This window comes from Schistocerca piceifrons, chromosome 3 (assembly GCF_021461385.2).
Source record: "Schistocerca piceifrons isolate TAMUIC-IGC-003096 chromosome 3, iqSchPice1.1, whole genome shotgun sequence".
In the NCBI taxonomy this organism is placed as follows: domain Eukaryota; kingdom Metazoa; phylum Arthropoda; class Insecta; order Orthoptera; family Acrididae; genus Schistocerca; species Schistocerca piceifrons.
This window is the reverse complement of record NC_060140.1, coordinates 862,735,722-862,754,232: the sequence shown is the minus strand read 5'-3', so window position 1 is coordinate 862,754,232 and position 18,511 is coordinate 862,735,722. Positions and strand designations below refer to the sequence as shown.

Below are 18,511 nucleotides of genomic sequence, written 5' to 3'. Positions count from 1 at the left end.
GACTATAAAATTATAGCGCGGTGTATCACGCACAGGTTGACGAACGTTATGCCAAAGGTGGTGAGTGAACATCAGACTTGCGCTGTCAGGGACCGTAACATATTCGATGCTGTTCTGGCGTACCGGGATTGTATCGGATATGTTAAAAGTCACAGGCTCCGGACGGCTGCGATAATGCTGGTCGACTTCAAAAACGCTTTCGATCGGATTAGTCACACCTATCTGCGGCGGGTCTTGGTCGGTTTCGGATTTGGTTCTAAACTGACGACGATGGTGCACAATATTTTAAGGAATGCCACGTCACGGGTTGTAATAAACGGAACTCCCAGTCGTGTTATACCTATTAGCCGATCAGTTCGCCAGGGCTGCCCCTTGTCTATGTCACTCTTCGCTTTGGCGTTGGATCCGCTCCTCCGCTGTATCGCCCAGGAATGCCGGGGCATACGCATAGGTGACGATCAGCTGATCTGTAGAGCGTATGCCGACGACCTCGGCGTGTTCCTCGATCAGCCAGAGGACATTGACAGGTTACATGGTGTTCTGCAGCGATTTGAGAGGGCAACGGGGGCTATCGTTAATCCTCGGAAAACTGTTTTACTCCCCCTTACACCTCGCCTGCGTACTGTTCGCGGCGACTGGTTTTGTGTCAAGCAACGGCAGACTGTCCTTGGTGTCATTCTGACCGACAATACGCAGCGTATGGAAGCTCTTAATTGGCGGTCCACGCTGTATAAGGTCAGGGCCGTTGCGAAACTGTATGCCTCTAGGAACTTGGCGCTCCGTCAACGAGTGGCCCTTATCAACACGCAGATTTTGGCCAAAGCGTGGTATCTAGCACAAGTCCTACCTGTGCCGAAACAACTGGAACGGGCCATTCAACAGGCGGTCTATTGGTTGCTGTGGAAGGGTGACATCTTTAAAGTCTCCCTGGCCACCTGCACCTTGAGTCTGACGGAGGGGGGGCTGGGTTTCGTTGATTTTCGCAACAAATGTGCGGCACTCTTCGTGAAGCGGACTACCGTGGTGCTTGACAAGGGGCCGTGCAGTCCGACGGCTGCTTTATTCCATGCCTATCGCCCACCATCGGTGGTTGCTCCGGTCTCGGTCAGTCATATTCCGTACACGTTGAACTTTGTCCGCCGGTATTATGTGTATAACAGTTACCTGGTGCTCGGTGATGTCCGTGCGTGCAATGTCGGTGACGTTGTGCGCGCTCTTCAGGGATCGCCAAGTAGGAATAAATGGGAGTATCGGCTACCTCAGCACGACTGGAGGATGGTGTGGCGGAACCTTGCCGCCGCCGTTATTCCGCCCCATGTTCACGGAACATGGTATAAAGTGGTCAACCGCACATTTCCGACTAATGCTAAGCTGCACTCAATCGATCTGATTTCTTCGGGAGTCTGTGATGCGTGTCCTGAGGAGGACACCATCGAACACCGATTCGACTGTCGGAAATTCCGTGATGTCTGGGATATTGCGTGTGACATGGTGCGTCTAATCAACAGAGTGGACAGGCGGCAGGTGACAGCTTTGGACGCCATCGTGCCTCAGTGTGCGGCTTATCCGGCCACCAAACGGAATGCAACTCTTTGGATTTTGGGACACACGGTTTTTTGTATTTTCACCCTGAAATTGACTACTGCCGTCGACTTTCTGTCTTACCTGTGGGCGGAACATCGTCTGACCCTTGGTCGACCGGCTTATTCCTCGACTTTCGCCAATTTTTTGCATGTTGCCCTGGCCCATGCATTCACTAAATTGTCACTTACCTGATACGACTACATACCCGATCTTGACATTTTTACCTTTTCTGTCTGATACTACTGCCAATATTCCTCTTGGCGTGTTATGACGAACCCTTGCTTACCAACGGACTTCCTCTCTTGGATAATGATTTTATGGCATGGTAAAGTTGTGTTTCTAATCGGCCGTACATTAACGAAAACGTACACATGACCTACAGTTATGTGAACGGTGTTTTGTCCGTCAAAAGTTCTTTTCTGTTTGCTTTACTTTCTGTTCCTCCTTTATTTCTTTCTTGTTATTTGTTCTTTTCTCGCGGCGGCTGAGGGGGCCGTGTCGCGGTGATCATTTATCACGGTCGGTGTGTGTCTGAATGTGGGACTTTTTCCTATTGCTGTGCGTCGACGGTTGTTTTCTTCTCCATGTACCATCCGTCGACCGTTAGTGGGGACATATTTTCTTCGGACTTTAATTTACTTTCATTTCTCTTCCGGTGGATTCAGTTTTGTGGCGGATGCCACCTGCCTGTTGCTTTGGCAGGTTGTCGTTGCTGTGGATCACTGTCCCGGCAAGCTGCACCGGCGTCCAGAGGCCAATTTTGTTTCTCCTATTTGTACTGAAGTCTGGGCGGCGGCTTCCCTTGCATTTCTTTTTTTGTATTGGAGGATGCACGTTCTTTTCTGTTCCTTGTCCTGGAAGCACACAGCACATACCCACGCCGGCACACCTCGCCGATGAAGGCACATTGGGGGGCCTTCCCCCGCGTCCCTTGCAGAAGTCAACGGCACCTTTTTAGCTGGAGAAGCTCGCCGAGGGATGGCGTTTTTGTGGAGAGCGAAAAGGCCGGGCTATAAGGGGAGATGGGAGGCCCATTAAAAAAAAAAAAAAAAAAAAGGTGCTGTTGGCTCTATCTCATTTTTTAATTTTTGCGTCGCTACACCTGCCTGCCCTCTTTTTCATACTAACTTTCAGGTGTGACAAAGATGCTTCCACAAGCATTTTAAAGTACTGTACTAAACGTAAGACACGAAATTGCAGTAATGAACTCAGTTTGAGCAAGAATGCGCGGAGGAAGAGTGCTAGGAAGTCGTTGGAATTAACGAAACACTACGAATCGACAGATGTGTCCTTGAAACGCGTCAGAGCCAACTGTTTTGTAGCGGCGCTAAATTCGAAAAACTAACTAAATACATAAATTAAAAAAAAAAAAAAAAAACAGCCGTTCTCGTCCGATCACCGAAGATAAGCAACAACGTTAGTATTCGGATCGGCGACCGCCTGGGAACTCTGGCTGTCTTCATTTTTGGCTTTTTTGTCGCTACCCCTGCCAGCCCTCTTTTCATGCTACCTTTCTTGTGTGACGAAGATGCGTCCATACTGATTTTAAACTATCGTAAGATGCGATATTAAGGAACTCCGTTTGAAGAAGAGTGTGCCAAGGAAGATTAGCAAAGTGTGTCTGCAAATAACGAAACAGTATGAAACGACAGAAATGTTGTGAAACACGTCCGGGCATATTGTTTTGTAGCAGTGCACATCTGCAAATTTGTAAACAAAAATTTATCTTTCGCCTCTAGAGGAGATGGATGCTTTGTTGAACCTCCTGTGTCCTCTGTCCGTGTTTTCGCACCTTTCCAGCGCAGCGCTGCTCTACTCTAGTAGCTCCGAACGGCCGCACACGGCGTCTCGGACACGCCGGTTCGGCCCGCGCCCATCTCGCAGATGTTTGTCGTGCTTGTGCGGTCATATGGAGCGCGACCCGAGCGGCAGCGAGCGGCAGTCGAAGCAAAGTCGGGACAAGTCGGGACGGAAGGGGAGGGGACAGGCGAAAATGCACCGCGCAAATTACGCAAATATCTGGAAGCGCGGCGCGTGTCAGCCGGGTGAGAAAGCTTCCGCCGGTCCAGCAGGACACTGCCACACCCCGCGCAGTCCCCCCGACGCCCGGCCCCGCGCCGGATAACAAGAACAAGGTGCGTCTCCCGCGAGTGTCGGAGGCCGCACGCACCAAACGAATGACAGGCGGTGCAACGAGCAGCCGCGCTGTGCGTGTCACCCACGTGGCGGTGGAAGGACGTGCTTTGCGTCAAATGTGCCACGGAAAACGGCGATTGCGTGTGTTGGGAGAAGGGGCGAAGGCTTCCTCTGCCGTGCGGCCACATTATAAGGACGCCAACGGCCATACCATGTTGAATACACCGGTTCTCGTCCGATCACCGAAGTTAAGCAACATCGGGCCCGGTTAGTACTTGGATGGGTGACCGCCTGGGAACACCGGGTGCTGTTGGCTCTATCTCATTTTTTAATTTTTGCGTCGCTACACCTGCCTGCCCTCTTTTTCATACTAACTTTCAGGTGTGACAAAGATGCTTCCACAAGCATTTTAAAGTACTGTACTAAACGTAAGACACGAAATTGCAGTAATGAACTCAGTTTGAGCAAGAATGCGCGGAGGAAGAGTGCTAGGAAGTCGTTGGAATTAACGAAACACTACGAATCGACAGATGTGTCCTTGAAACGCGTCAGAGCCAACTGTTTTGTAGCGGCGCTAAATTCGAAAAACTAACTAAATACATAAATTAAAAAAAAAAAAAAAAAAACAGCCGTTCTCGTCCGATCACCGAAGATAAGCAACAACGTTAGTATTCGGATCGGCGACCGCCTGGGAACTCTGGCTGTCTTCATTTTTGGCTTTTTTGTCGCTACCCCTGCCAGCCCTCTTTTCATGCTACCTTTCTTGTGTGACGAAGATGCGTCCATACTGATTTTAAACTATCGTAAGATGCGATATTAAGGAACTCCGTTTGAAGAAGAGTGTGCCAAGGAAGATTAGCAAAGTGTGTCTGCAAATAACGAAACAGTATGAAACGACAGAAATGTTGTGAAACACGTCCGGGCATATTGTTTTGTAGCAGTGCACATCTGCAAATTTGTAAACAAAAATTTATCTTTCGCCTCTAGAGGAGATGGATGCTTTGTTGAACCTCCTGTGTCCTCTGTCCGTGTTTTCGCACCTTTCCAGCGCAGCGCTGCTCTACTCTAGTAGCTCCGAACGGCCGCACACGGCGTCTCGGACACGCCGGTTCGGCCCGCGCCCATCTCGCAGATGTTTGTCGTGCTTGTGCGGTCATATGGAGCGCGACCCGAGCGGCAGCGAGCGGCAGTCGAAGCAAAGTCGGGACAAGTCGGGACGGAAGGGGAGGGGACAGGCGAAAATGCACCGCGCAAATTACGCAAATATCTGGAAGCGCGGCGCGTGTCAGCCGGGTGAGAAAGCTTCCGCCGGTCCAGCAGGACACTGCCACACCCCGCGCAGTCCCCCCGACGCCCGGCCCCGCGCCGGATAACAAGAACAAGGTGCGTCTCCCGCGAGTGTCGGAGGCCGCACGCACCAAACGAATGACAGGCGGTGCAACGAGCAGCCGCGCTGTGCGTGTCACCCACGTGGCGGTGGAAGGACGTGCTTTGCGTCAAATGTGCCACGGAAAACGGCGATTGCGTGTGTTGGGAGAAGGGGCGAAGGCTTCCTCTGCCGTGCGGCCACATTATAAGGACGCCAACGGCCATACCATGTTGAATACACCGGTTCTCGTCCGATCACCGAAGTTAAGCAACATCGGGCCCGGTTAGTACTTGGATGGGTGACCGCCTGGGAACACCGGGTGCTGTTGGCTCTATCTCATTTTTTAATTTTTGCGTCGCTACACCTGCCTGCCCTCTTTTTCATACTAACTTTCAGGTGTGACAAAGATGCTTCCACAAGCATTTTAAAGTACTGTACTAAACGTAAGACACGAAATTGCAGTAATGAACTCAGTTTGAGCAAGAATGCGCGGAGGAAGAGTGCTAGGAAGTCGTTGGAATTAACGAAACACTACGAATCGACAGATGTGTCCTTGAAACGCGTCAGAGCCAACTGTTTTGTAGCGGCGCTAAATTCGAAAAACTAACTAAATACATAAATTAAAAAAAAAAAAAAAAAAAAACAGCCGTTCTCGTCCGATCACCGAAGATAAGCAACAACGTTAGTATTCGGATCGGCGACCGCCTGGGAACTCTGGCTGTCTTCATTTTTGGCTTTTTTGTCGCTACCCCTGCCAGCCCTCTTTTCATGCTACCTTTCTTGTGTGACGAAGATGCGTCCATACTGATTTTAAACTATCGTAAGATGCGATATTAAGGAACTCCGTTTGAAGAAGAGTGTGCCAAGGAAGATTAGCAAAGTGTGTCTGCAAATAACGAAACAGTATGAAACGACAGAAATGTTGTGAAACACGTCCGGGCATATTGTTTTGTAGCAGTGCACATCTGCAAATTTGTAAACAAAAATTTATCTTTCGCCTCTAGAGGAGATGGATGCTTTGTTGAACCTCCTGTGTCCTCTGTCCGTGTTTTCGCACCTTTCCAGCGCAGCGCTGCTCTACTCTAGTAGCTCCGAACGGCCGCACACGGCGTCTCGGACACGCCGGTTCGGCCCGCGCCCATCTCGCAGATGTTTGTCGTGCTTGTGCGGTCATATGGAGCGCGACCCGAGCGGCAGCGAGCGGCAGTCGAAGCAAAGTCGGGACAAGTCGGGACGGAAGGGGAGGGGACAGGCGAAAATGCACCGCGCAAATTACGCAAATATCTGGAAGCGCGGCGCGTGTCAGCCGGGTGAGAAAGCTTCCGCCGGTCCAGCAGGACACTGCCACACCCCGCGCAGTCCCCCCGACGCCCGGCCCCGCGCCGGATAACAAGAACAAGGTGCGTCTCCCGCGAGTGTCGGAGGCCGCACGCACCAAACGAATGACAGGCGGTGCAACGAGCAGCCGCGCTGTGCGTGTCACCCACGTGGCGGTGGAAGGACGTGCTTTGCGTCAAATGTGCCACGGAAAACGGCGATTGCGTGTGTTGGGAGAAGGGGCGAAGGCTTCCTCTGCCGTGCGGCCACATTATAAGGACGCCAACGGCCATACCATGTTGAATACACCGGTTCTCGTCCGATCACCGAAGTTAAGCAACATCGGGCCCGGTTAGTACTTGGCTGGCTGCCCGCCTGGCAACACCTCGGTGCCGAGCGAGCAGTGTTTACCTCGTGCGACTGGGCCGGCGGCGCCTCGCGTGTCGTCTGCTTCTTCTGCCTTGTGGCTGTATTTCTACCTGACTGTAAGTAATGGAAATGATTTACGATGATAGTGAGGAAAGGCAGAATAACGTCCAATGTGAATTTGATCGTTCAGTTGATAAACCTTCGGCCTTTGAGATTCACCGTTGGATATTAGAGGACTTGATGTTACGGCATGATGACGTTCTTGGCATACAGTTTGATACGTTCCTTAATTCAGTGTTTTTAAAATTGAGATCTCCTGACATGTGTGATACTGTTGTGTCTGTCAATGACGGTGTGCGTAAATTTCGACATCTTGACGGTAAAATTAGTAATGTGACTGTGTCGCACGCCGGCTTCGGCGTTAGGCAAATTCGTATCTTTAACCTGCCCTTTGAAATACGTAATGATACCATTTCACGTTATTTGCGGCCGTACGGTACCGTTTTGTCAGTGATTAAGGAAAAGTGGTCCTCCGCCTATTTGTTTCAAGTCGAAAACGGTGTGAGGAGTGTGAAAATGGTTGTCAGACAGCACATTCCGTCATTTATTTTGGTCAACGGCCACCGTGCGTTTGTGACTTATAGTGGACAGCCTCAAACTTGTTCATTTTGTAGTGGCGTTGGTCATTACCGGCAAGATTGTCCTAAACGTAAACGGCCTGCTCAATTACCGATTGACGATGGTTTGCGCGGGGCCAGCTTTGCCTCTGTCGCTGCTACGGTCTTAGGTACAGCCCCCCCCGCACCCGCGCGCCGCGTGGCCGATGCTACCCTAGCTGACGCCGCGGTTGCCATGGATGTGTCCACTCCCGATTGTGACCTTGCTTCTGTGTCTGCTGTTTCCGCGCCTGCTACGGCTACCGTGCAGGCTGACGAAAATTTGTCTTTACCACTTGTTTCACTTGCGTCTGTGTCCGACCGCACGCCCGCGTCGGCGACTGCTGTCGTGTCGGAACCTGGTTCCCAGCCTGTTACGGTACCGGAATTTTCTGATACGTTGACTGCCTCGGTTGACGTGGCTGCCAGTGCTACTGTTAGCTCTGCTGCCGTGGAGTCGCAGGAATTTTTTGCGGCTCCGAAACCGCGGCGTGATGAATTTCCGTCTCGCAGTTCTAGCAGGCAACGTGCTCGTAGTGTCGGTCGGTCGCCTTCCTCTGACAGGGGGTTTACCCGACCCGACCGCAGTCCGTCTCCAGTTGACCGTTCGCCCGCCGGTTCCCGGCAGTCGCGAGTTGGTCGGCAAGACTCACAACAGCGTGCCGCGCGTCGGGACCTAGACCGTGAGCGGCGGCCGTCTCCGGCTTCCGGCTCCGGGCGTCCGACACAGCAATCGCGACCCCAACAGCGTGCCGCTTCTCGCCATCCGCCGCCTGACGACCTCACCGTGGCCGATCAGAAGCGTGATGTCGCTGTTCGACATTTACGAACCGTTTTAAGTCAGCCGCCTACTGGTGACGATTCGGCAATGCCGGCCGATACGGCTTTGGCTGTAGCGCCGCCGCAATTGCCGACAAAACGGAAGGCTGAAGACACCCACCAGCGTCGTGTCTGTCCTTCTGCCCCCGAGCGAGTGCCGGCTTCTTCTCCCGACGTGGAGATGCCCGTTGCTGCTCCTTTGTCGGTAGCTTCCGGTGGCACAGATTCTGGGACCGCGCCCGCCCCCACTCCCGTGTACCCCACTGAGTGGGCGGCGGATGTGGAAGGCGGTGAGACTTAGTGGATTCTTTGTTGTCCCCTAATCCAGTTGACGGGAACTACTCCCGTCTTTTAGAGAACCTTTTACCCTTCCTTGGTGGCCGGAATTCCGTCCATGTTGCTGTCTGTTTTTACCATAAGGAGCCTTTTGTGCATGTGTATTTTACTTGTGTCTGGGGCCTGAGCATTGTTCGTGGCATATCTTATTTCTCAATGTTATTCTCTGTTGTTCCCTCCTCCAGTTGCCGGGAATTCCTCCCGTCGTTTTGGAGGTCATTTTACTCCTTTTGGTGGCTGAAATTCCGTCCAATGTCTGCTGTCTGTTTTTAACTGAGGAGTTTTTTTTGTGCTTGTATATTTTAATTGTGTATGGAGCCTGAGCGTTGTTCGTGGAATGTTTTAACTCTCAATGTTAACAAGTTGAGTAATCCGCACAAGTTGTCGGCTTTGCACACTTTTTTACATGACTCCCGCTGTCATGTGGCATTTTTACAGGAAGTTACGCGTCAGGCTCTGTTGTTTTTACTTGACTCTTCTGATTTTACTGTCGTTGATAATATCATGTCCGACGAACAGACTGGTACTGCTATCTTAATTCGTCCTGAATTTGATGTTAGCAATATTGAAATATTGCCAAATGGCCGCGCTATAGCATGTACCGTCAATGGTTTCGCCTTTGTTAATGTATACGCTCATGCCGGTGACAAGCCAGCGCGGAATAAATTTTATGGTCAGGATCTCTGTCCACTTCTCCATCGTAATCATACTGACTTAGTGATCGGTGGTGATTTTAATGCTGTGATTGATGGTCATGATCAGGAGCCGCGTCCTAACTGGTGCCAGGAATTGCGTACGTTGGTTGACAGCTTTCGGCTCCGCGACACGTGGCGTGTGCTGCATCCGGACGAGACGCATTTCACCCACTTTTACGCCACCGGTCACAGTCGATTAGACAGGATCTATGTGTCTTCGCCGCTCGCCGCTCACGTCCGGAAGGCGGACGTGTTGCCGGTTATTTTTTCTGACCATTGCGGTTACATGTGTCAACTTCTCCTGCCGCGTGCGCGCCCTACTCGGCGCAGCAATATTTGGAAATTTAACTGTAGCCTTTTGGACGATGCCAGTCTCACGTCTCAATTTACTGCGTTGTGGCGCAAGCTCTTGCGTGGTAAAGGCGATGACGGCAGTACTATCGGGTGGTGGGTGGCGGTCGCCAAGCCGGCTATTCGGCGTTTTTTAATCGATTTTAGCCGCGATGCGGCGCATTGGCGTCGGTCGACGGCACGTTTTTACCAGGACTGTTTAAAGGATATCGCTCAGCGCGTCGCAACGTCACCTGAGTTGCTTCCGGTTTTTAATCAGTTCAAAGCCAAGCTCCTCGATGATCTTCGTCGGAAGGGTGTTGGGGCTATCGCGCGGAGCCAACCGGTGGGTGACGTGGAAGGGGAACCGCTCTCTCTCTACCACCTGAGCAGGGAGCGCCGGCGGCGCGAGCGGTTGGCAATCCGTAAATGGATCCAGCGAGATGGCACGTCCACTTCCGATGGTGCGGCCATTGAGCGGGAAGTTCACGAGCATTTTGCGACGCTTTTCCGAGAGGTGGACGTCAACGCCGGGGCGCTGCGCGATTTTTTGCAGAGGGTCCCACGTGTGTTAACACGACAAGATAGAGCCATTTTAAATGAACCTTTTACCCTTGATGACCTAACTACAGCTGTGAAACGGAGTCCTAGGGGCCGGTCCCCTGGACTGGACGGAATTCCTGCCGAATTTTACTTGAAATTTTTCAGTCTTTTCAGTGATGTTTTAATTGCCATTATGAATGAGATCCATAACGGCGTTGCTATTCCTGCGGAATTTTCAGAAGGGCGCATTGCTCTCGTTCCGAAATCGGCCGCAACACCAAATCTCGACAATGTCCGTCCTATAACCTTGCTGAACGCCGACTATAAAATTATAGCGCGGTGTATCACGCACAGGTTGACGAACGTTATGCCAAAGGTGGTGAGTGAACATCAGACTTGCGCTGTCAGGGACCGTAACATATTCGATGCTGTTCTGGCGTACCGGGATTGTATCGGATATGTTAAAAGTCACAGGCTCCGGACGGCTGCGATAATGCTGGTCGACTTCAAAAACGCTTTCGATCGGATTAGTCACACCTATCTGCGGCGGGTCTTGGTCGGTTTCGGATTTGGTTCTAAACTGACGACGATGGTGCACAATATTTTAAGGAATGCCACGTCACGGGTTGTAATAAACGGAACTCCCAGTCGTGTTATACCTATTAGCCGATCAGTTCGCCAGGGCTGCCCCTTGTCTATGTCACTCTTCGCTTTGGCGTTGGATCCGCTCCTCCGCTGTATCGCCCAGGAATGCCGGGGCATACGCATAGGTGACGATCAGCTGATCTGTAGAGCGTATGCCGACGACCTCGGCGTGTTCCTCGATCAGCCAGAGGACATTGACAGGTTACATGGTGTTCTGCAGCGATTTGAGAGGGCAACGGGGGCTATCGTTAATCCTCGGAAAACTGTTTTACTCCCCCTTACACCTCGCCTGCGTACTGTTCGCGGCGACTGGTTTTGTGTCAAGCAACGGCAGACTGTCCTTGGTGTCATTCTGACCGACAATACGCAGCGTATGGAAGCTCTTAATTGGCGGTCCACGCTGTATAAGGTCAGGGCCGTTGCGAAACTGTATGCCTCTAGGAACTTGGCGCTCCGTCAACGAGTGGCCCTTATCAACACGCAGATTTTGGCCAAAGCGTGGTATCTAGCACAAGTCCTACCTGTGCCGAAACAACTGGAACGGGCCATTCAACAGGCGGTCTATTGGTTGCTGTGGAAGGGTGACATCTTTAAAGTCTCCCTGGCCACCTGCACCTTGAGTCTGACGGAGGGGGGGCTGGGTTTCGTTGATTTTCGCAACAAATGTGCGGCACTCTTCGTGAAGCGGACTACCGTGGTGCTTGACAAGGGGCCGTGCAGTCCGACGGCTGCTTTATTCCATGCCTATCGCCCACCATCGGTGGTTGCTCCGGTCTCGGTCAGTCATATTCCGTACACGTTGAACTTTGTCCGCCGGTATTATGTGTATAACAGTTACCTGGTGCTCGGTGATGTCCGTGCGTGCAATGTCGGTGACGTTGTGCGCGCTCTTCAGGGATCGCCAAGTAGGAATAAATGGGAGTATCGGCTACCTCAGCACGACTGGAGGATGGTGTGGCGGAACCTTGCCGCCGCCGTTATTCCGCCCCATGTTCACGGAACATGGTATAAAGTGGTCAACCGCACATTTCCGACTAATGCTAAGCTGCACTCAATCGATCTGATTTCTTCGGGAGTCTGTGATGCGTGTCCTGAGGAGGACACCATCGAACACCGATTCGACTGTCGGAAATTCCGTGATGTCTGGGATATTGCGTGTGACATGGTGCGTCTAATCAACAGAGTGGACAGGCGGCAGGTGACAGCTTTGGACGCCATCGTGCCTCAGTGTGCGGCTTATCCGGCCACCAAACGGAATGCAACTCTTTGGATTTTGGGACACACGGTTTTTTGTATTTTCACCCTGAAATTGACTACTGCCGTCGACTTTCTGTCTTACCTGTGGGCGGAACATCGTCTGACCCTTGGTCGACCGGCTTATTCCTCGACTTTCGCCAATTTTTTGCATGTTGCCCTGGCCCATGCATTCACTAAATTGTCACTTACCTGATACGACTACATACCCGATCTTGACATTTTTACCTTTTCTGTCTGATACTACTGCCAATATTCCTCTTGGCGTGTTATGACGAACCCTTGCTTACCAACGGACTTCCTCTCTTGGATAATGATTTTATGGCATGGTAAAGTTGTGTTTCTAATCGGCCGTACATTAACGAAAACGTACACATGACCTACAGTTATGTGAACGGTGTTTTGTCCGTCAAAAGTTCTTTTCTGTTTGCTTTACTTTCTGTTCCTCCTTTATTTCTTTCTTGTTATTTGTTCTTTTCTCGCGGCGGCTGAGGGGGCCGTGTCGCGGTGATCATTTATCACGGTCGGTGTGTGTCTGAATGTGGGACTTTTTCCTATTGCTGTGCGTCGACGGTTGTTTTCTTCTCCATGTACCATCCGTCGACCGTTAGTGGGGACATATTTTCTTCGGACTTTAATTTACTTTCATTTCTCTTCCGGTGGATTCAGTTTTGTGGCGGATGCCACCTGCCTGTTGCTTTGGCAGGTTGTCGTTGCTGTGGATCACTGTCCCGGCAAGCTGCACCGGCGTCCAGAGGCCAATTTTGTTTCTCCTATTTGTACTGAAGTCTGGGCGGCGGCTTCCCTTGCATTTCTTTTTTTGTATTGGAGGATGCACGTTCTTTTCTGTTCCTTGTCCTGGAAGCACACAGCACATACCCACGCCGGCACACCTCGCCGATGAAGGCACATTGGGGGGCCTTCCCCCGCGTCCCTTGCAGAAGTCAACGGCACCTTTTTAGCTGGAGAAGCTCGCCGAGGGATGGCGTTTTTGTGGAGAGCGAAAAGGCCGGGCTATAAGGGGAGATGGGAGGCCCATTAAAAAAAAAAAAAAAAAAAAGGTGCTGTTGGCTCTATCTCATTTTTTAATTTTTGCGTCGCTACACCTGCCTGCCCTCTTTTTCATACTAACTTTCAGGTGTGACAAAGATGCTTCCACAAGCATTTTAAAGTACTGTACTAAACGTAAGACACGAAATTGCAGTAATGAACTCAGTTTGAGCAAGAATGCGCGGAGGAAGAGTGCTAGGAAGTCGTTGGAATTAACGAAACACTACGAATCGACAGATGTGTCCTTGAAACGCGTCAGAGCCAACTGTTTTGTAGCGGCGCTAAATTCGAAAAACTAACTAAATACATAAATTAAAAAAAAAAAAAAAAAACAGCCGTTCTCGTCCGATCACCGAAGATAAGCAACAACGTTAGTATTCGGATCGGCGACCGCCTGGGAACTCTGGCTGTCTTCATTTTTGGCTTTTTTGTCGCTACCCCTGCCAGCCCTCTTTTCATGCTACCTTTCTTGTGTGACGAAGATGCGTCCATACTGATTTTAAACTATCGTAAGATGCGATATTAAGGAACTCCGTTTGAAGAAGAGTGTGCCAAGGAAGATTAGCAAAGTGTGTCTGCAAATAACGAAACAGTATGAAACGACAGAAATGTTGTGAAACACGTCCGGGCATATTGTTTTGTAGCAGTGCACATCTGCAAATTTGTAAACAAAAATTTATCTTTCGCCTCTAGAGGAGATGGATGCTTTGTTGAACCTCCTGTGTCCTCTGTCCGTGTTTTCGCACCTTTCCAGCGCAGCGCTGCTCTACTCTAGTAGCTCCGAACGGCCGCACACGGCGTCTCGGACACGCCGGTTCGGCCCGCGCCCATCTCGCAGATGTTTGTCGTGCTTGTGCGGTCATATGGAGCGCGACCCGAGCGGCAGCGAGCGGCAGTCGAAGCAAAGTCGGGACAAGTCGGGACGGAAGGGGAGGGGACAGGCGAAAATGCACCGCGCAAATTACGCAAATATCTGGAAGCGCGGCGCGTGTCAGCCGGGTGAGAAAGCTTCCGCCGGTCCAGCAGGACACTGCCACACCCCGCGCAGTCCCCCCGACGCCCGGCCCCGCGCCGGATAACAAGAACAAGGTGCGTCTCCCGCGAGTGTCGGAGGCCGCACGCACCAAACGAATGACAGGCGGTGCAACGAGCAGCCGCGCTGTGCGTGTCACCCACGTGGCGGTGGAAGGACGTGCTTTGCGTCAAATGTGCCACGGAAAACGGCGATTGCGTGTGTTGGGAGAAGGGGCGAAGGCTTCCTCTGCCGTGCGGCCACATTATAAGGACGCCAACGGCCATACCATGTTGAATACACCGGTTCTCGTCCGATCACCGAAGTTAAGCAACATCGGGCCCGGTTAGTACTTGGATGGGTGACCGCCTGGGAACACCGGGGCCCTCCCACAACACCCACACCCCAGTCGCTGAGGACGTCGCCCACCAATCCCTCCAAAGCCCCGACGGCAAGAGTGGTGCATTGCGAAAGTGTTGTGAAAATGCGCGCAGAGTGAAAGTGGGTACGTGTAGCAGTGCCAAAGTGAGAGTGACGTGTGCCAATCATAGCCATACAGTGTCCAGTGCCCAATAGCCAAATAAAGCAGGCAAAAGGAAATGATCAGTTTTTAATTTAGTGCAAAGGATACAAGACGTGTTCCAAGGTAACAGCGAAATGTCAAACAGTGTATTTCATGTAATTAATGTGTTCTCTCGCCATCTCCATTCAAGGTACGTTTTTTTCCCCTCTCTCTCTCTCTCTCTCTCTCTCTCTCTCTCTATCTCTCTCTCTCTCTTCTATAATCATTTTTTTGTTGTTGTTTTGTATGTTTTTTTTTTGTTGTTGTCTGTGTTTATTCCTTTGATGTATCCGTGTGTATAGATATAGTTATATACATTTATAAAGTTCGGCGCATCATGTGCCAAAACGTTGCATACCCCTTTGCGATTTACAAAAATTCTAACTTTAGACATTCTCTGCCCCAAATTTTCCGTGGAACTGTTGCGTCCACTCTCACACAGTACACTAAATAACTTCCCCATTCATCATTTATGCACATAGATGTTCTGGCCCATATTCTCCTTTAGCCTTTGGCAAACACATAGCGAACATGCCAAAATAGGTGTATTCAAATACCATACGGGGGAAAAAAAAAAAAACTTAAAATTAATTTAAATTCAATTTATAAAAAAAATCAAAGTAATGCAGTTTCTTTTTTATGTATAAAAAACCATAAACATTGAAGGGAAAAACTTATATAAAGGACACTCAGTGAATAAAAGTGTTGTAACTCAGCCAAGAGACTACTAAAAGAACAATCAGAACTGAAAACGAGAAAATATACAATTTCATGTAAAGATATGTAATTGTTAAAAATTGTAAATAAAAGTTTATATACGTTACAAAAAAAAAAAAAAGGTGCTGTTGGCTCTATCTCATTTTTTAATTTTTGCGTCGCTACACCTGCCTGCCCTCTTTTTCATACTAACTTTCAGGTGTGACAAAGATGCTTCCACAAGCATTTTAAAGTACTGTACTAAACGTAAGACACGAAATTGCAGTAATGAACTCAGTTTGAGCAAGAATGCGCGGAGGAAGAGTGCTAGGAAGTCGTTGGAATTAACGAAACACTACGAATCGACAGATGTGTCCTTGAAACGCGTCAGAGCCAACTGTTTTGTAGCGGCGCTAAATTCGAAAAACTAACTAAATACATAAATTAAAAAAAAAAAAAAAAAAAAACAGCCGTTCTCGTCCGATCACCGAAGATAAGCAACAACGTTAGTATTCGGATCGGCGACCGCCTGGGAACTCTGGCTGTCTTCATTTTTGGCTTTTTTGTCGCTACCCCTGCCAGCCCTCTTTTCATGCTACCTTTCTTGTGTGACGAAGATGCGTCCATACTGATTTTAAACTATCGTAAGATGCGATATTAAGGAACTCCGTTTGAAGAAGAGTGTGCCAAGGAAGATTAGCAAAGTGTGTCTGCAAATAACGAAACAGTATGAAACGACAGAAATGTTGTGAAACACGTCCGGGCATATTGTTTTGTAGCAGTGCACATCTGCAAATTTGTAAACAAAAATTTATCTTTCGCCTCTAGAGGAGATGGATGCTTTGTTGAACCTCCTGTGTCCTCTGTCCGTGTTTTCGCACCTTTCCAGCGCAGCGCTGCTCTACTCTAGTAGCTCCGAACGGCCGCACACGGCGTCTCGGACACGCCGGTTCGGCCCGCGCCCATCTCGCAGATGTTTGTCGTGCTTGTGCGGTCATATGGAGCGCGACCCGAGCGGCAGCGAGCGGCAGTCGAAGCAAAGTCGGGACAAGTCGGGACGGAAGGGGAGGGGACAGGCGAAAATGCACCGCGCAAATTACGCAAATATCTGGAAGCGCGGCGCGTGTCAGCCGGGTGAGAAAGCTTCCGCCGGTCCAGCAGGACACTGCCACACCCCGCGCAGTCCCCCCGACGCCCGGCCCCGCGCCGGATAACAAGAACAAGGTGCGTCTCCCGCGAGTGTCGGAGGCCGCACGCACCAAACGAATGACAGGCGGTGCAACGAGCAGCCGCGCTGTGCGTGTCACCCACGTGGCGGTGGAAGGACGTGCTTTGCGTCAAATGTGCCACGGAAAACGGCGATTGCGTGTGTTGGGAGAAGGGGCGAAGGCTTCCTCTGCCGTGCGGCCACATTATAAGGACGCCAACGGCCATACCATGTTGAATACACCGGTTCTCGTCCGATCACCGAAGTTAAGCAACATCGGGCCCGGTTAGTACTTGGATGGGTGACCGCCTGGGAACACCGGGTGCTGTTGGCTCTATCTCATTTTTTAATTTTTGCGTCGCTACACCTGCCTGCCCTCTTTTTCATACTAACTTTCAGGTGTGACAAAGATGCTTCCACAAGCATTTTAAAGTACTGTACTAAACGTAAGACACGAAATTGCAGTAATGAACTCAGTTTGAGCAAGAATGCGCGGAGGAAGAGTGCTAGGAAGTCGTTGGAATTAACGAAACACTACGAATCGACAGATGTGTCCTTGAAACGCGTCAGAGCCAACTGTTTTGTAGCGGCGCTAAATTCGAAAAACTAACTAAATACATAAATTAAAAAAAAAAAAAAAAAAACAGCCGTTCTCGTCCGATCACCGAAGATAAGCAACAACGTTAGTATTCGGATCGGCGACCGCCTGGGAACTCTGGCTGTCTTCATTTTTGGCTTTTTTGTCGCTACCCCTGCCAGCCCTCTTTTCATGCTACCTTTCTTGTGTGACGAAGATGCGTCCATACTGATTTTAAACTATCGTAAGATGCGATATTAAGGAACTCCGTTTGAAGAAGAGTGTGCCAAGGAAGATTAGCAAAGTGTGTCTGCAAATAACGAAACAGTATGAAACGACAGAAATGTTGTGAAACACGTCCGGGCATATTGTTTTGTAGCAGTGCACATCTGCAAATTTGTAAACAAAAATTTATCTTTCGCCTCTAGAGGAGATGGATGCTTTGTTGAACCTCCTGTGTCCTCTGTCCGTGTTTTCGCACCTTTCCAGCGCAGCGCTGCTCTACTCTAGTAGCTCCGAACGGCCGCACACGGCGTCTCGGACACGCCGGTTCGGCCCGCGCCCATCTCGCAGATGTTTGTCGTGCTTGTGCGGTCATATGGAGCGCGACCCGAGCGGCAGCGAGCGGCAGTCGAAGCAAAGTCGGGACAAGTCGGGACGGAAGGGGAGGGGACAGGCGAAAATGCACCGCGCAAATTACGCAAATATCTGGAAGCGCGGCGCGTGTCAGCCGGGTGAGAAAGCTTCCGCCGGTCCAGCAGGACACTGCCACACCCCGCGCAGTCCCCCCGACGCCCGGCCCCGCGCCGGATAACAAGAACAAGGTGCGTCTCCCGCGAGTGTCGGAGGCCGCACGCACCAAACGAATGACAGGCGGTGCAACGAGCAGCCGCGCTGTGCGTGTCACCCACGTGGCGGTGGAAGGACGTGCTTTGCGTCAAATGTGCCACGGAAAACGGCGATTGCGTGTGTTGGGAGAAGGGGCGAAGGCTTCCTCTGCCGTGCGGCCACATTATAAGGACGCCAACGGCCATACCATGTTGAATACACCGGTTCTCGTCCGATCACCGAAGTTAAGCAACATCGGGCCCGGTTAGTACTTGGATGGGTGACCGCCTGGGAACACCGGGTGCTGTTGGCTCTATCTCATTTTTTAATTTTTGCGTCGCTACACCTGCCTGCCCTCTTTTTCATACTAACTTTCAGGTGTGACAAAGATGCTTCCACAAGCATTTTAAAGTACTGTACTAAACGTAAGACACGAAATTGCAGTAATGAACTCAGTTTGAGCAAGAATGCGCGGAGGAAGAGTGCTAGGAAGTCGTTGGAATTAACGAAACACTACGAATCGACA

General features: G+C 50.6%; 1 protein-coding gene, 4 non-coding genes and 2 pseudogenes across 5 annotated transcripts; all 7 read left to right on the top strand.

Annotated features, from left to right (window-relative positions):
- The first annotated feature begins 3,917 nt into the window (after window positions 1–3,917).
- Window positions 3,918–4,036, top strand: LOC124790172. The gene has a single exon (XR_007016239.1). It is a non-coding gene; the product is annotated as a 5S ribosomal RNA (ribosomal RNA).
- Window positions 4,037–5,301: 1,265 nt separating this feature from the next.
- On the top strand, window positions 5,302–5,420 carry LOC124791207. Its single transcript, XR_007016572.1, has one exon. It is a non-coding gene; the product is annotated as a 5S ribosomal RNA (ribosomal RNA).
- A 1,267-nt stretch (window positions 5,421–6,687) lies between these two features.
- On the top strand, window positions 6,688–6,805 carry LOC124790662 (annotated as a pseudogene).
- Window positions 6,806–7,627: 822 nt separating this feature from the next.
- Window positions 7,628–8,551, top strand: LOC124789133 (flocculation protein FLO11-like). Its single transcript, XM_047256424.1, has one exon. The coding sequence runs from the start codon at window positions 7,628–7,630 to the stop codon at window positions 8,549–8,551; it is 924 nt and encodes a 307-aa protein (XP_047112380.1).
- A 5,839-nt stretch (window positions 8,552–14,390) lies between these two features.
- On the top strand, window positions 14,391–14,505 carry LOC124790528 (annotated as a pseudogene).
- A 2,290-nt stretch (window positions 14,506–16,795) lies between these two features.
- Window positions 16,796–16,914, top strand: LOC124791196. Its single transcript, XR_007016571.1, has one exon. It is a non-coding gene; the product is annotated as a 5S ribosomal RNA (ribosomal RNA).
- Window positions 16,915–18,179: 1,265 nt separating this feature from the next.
- Window positions 18,180–18,298, top strand: LOC124791184. The gene has a single exon (XR_007016570.1). It is a non-coding gene; the product is annotated as a 5S ribosomal RNA (ribosomal RNA).
- The last annotated feature ends 213 nt before the right edge of the window (window positions 18,299–18,511 follow it).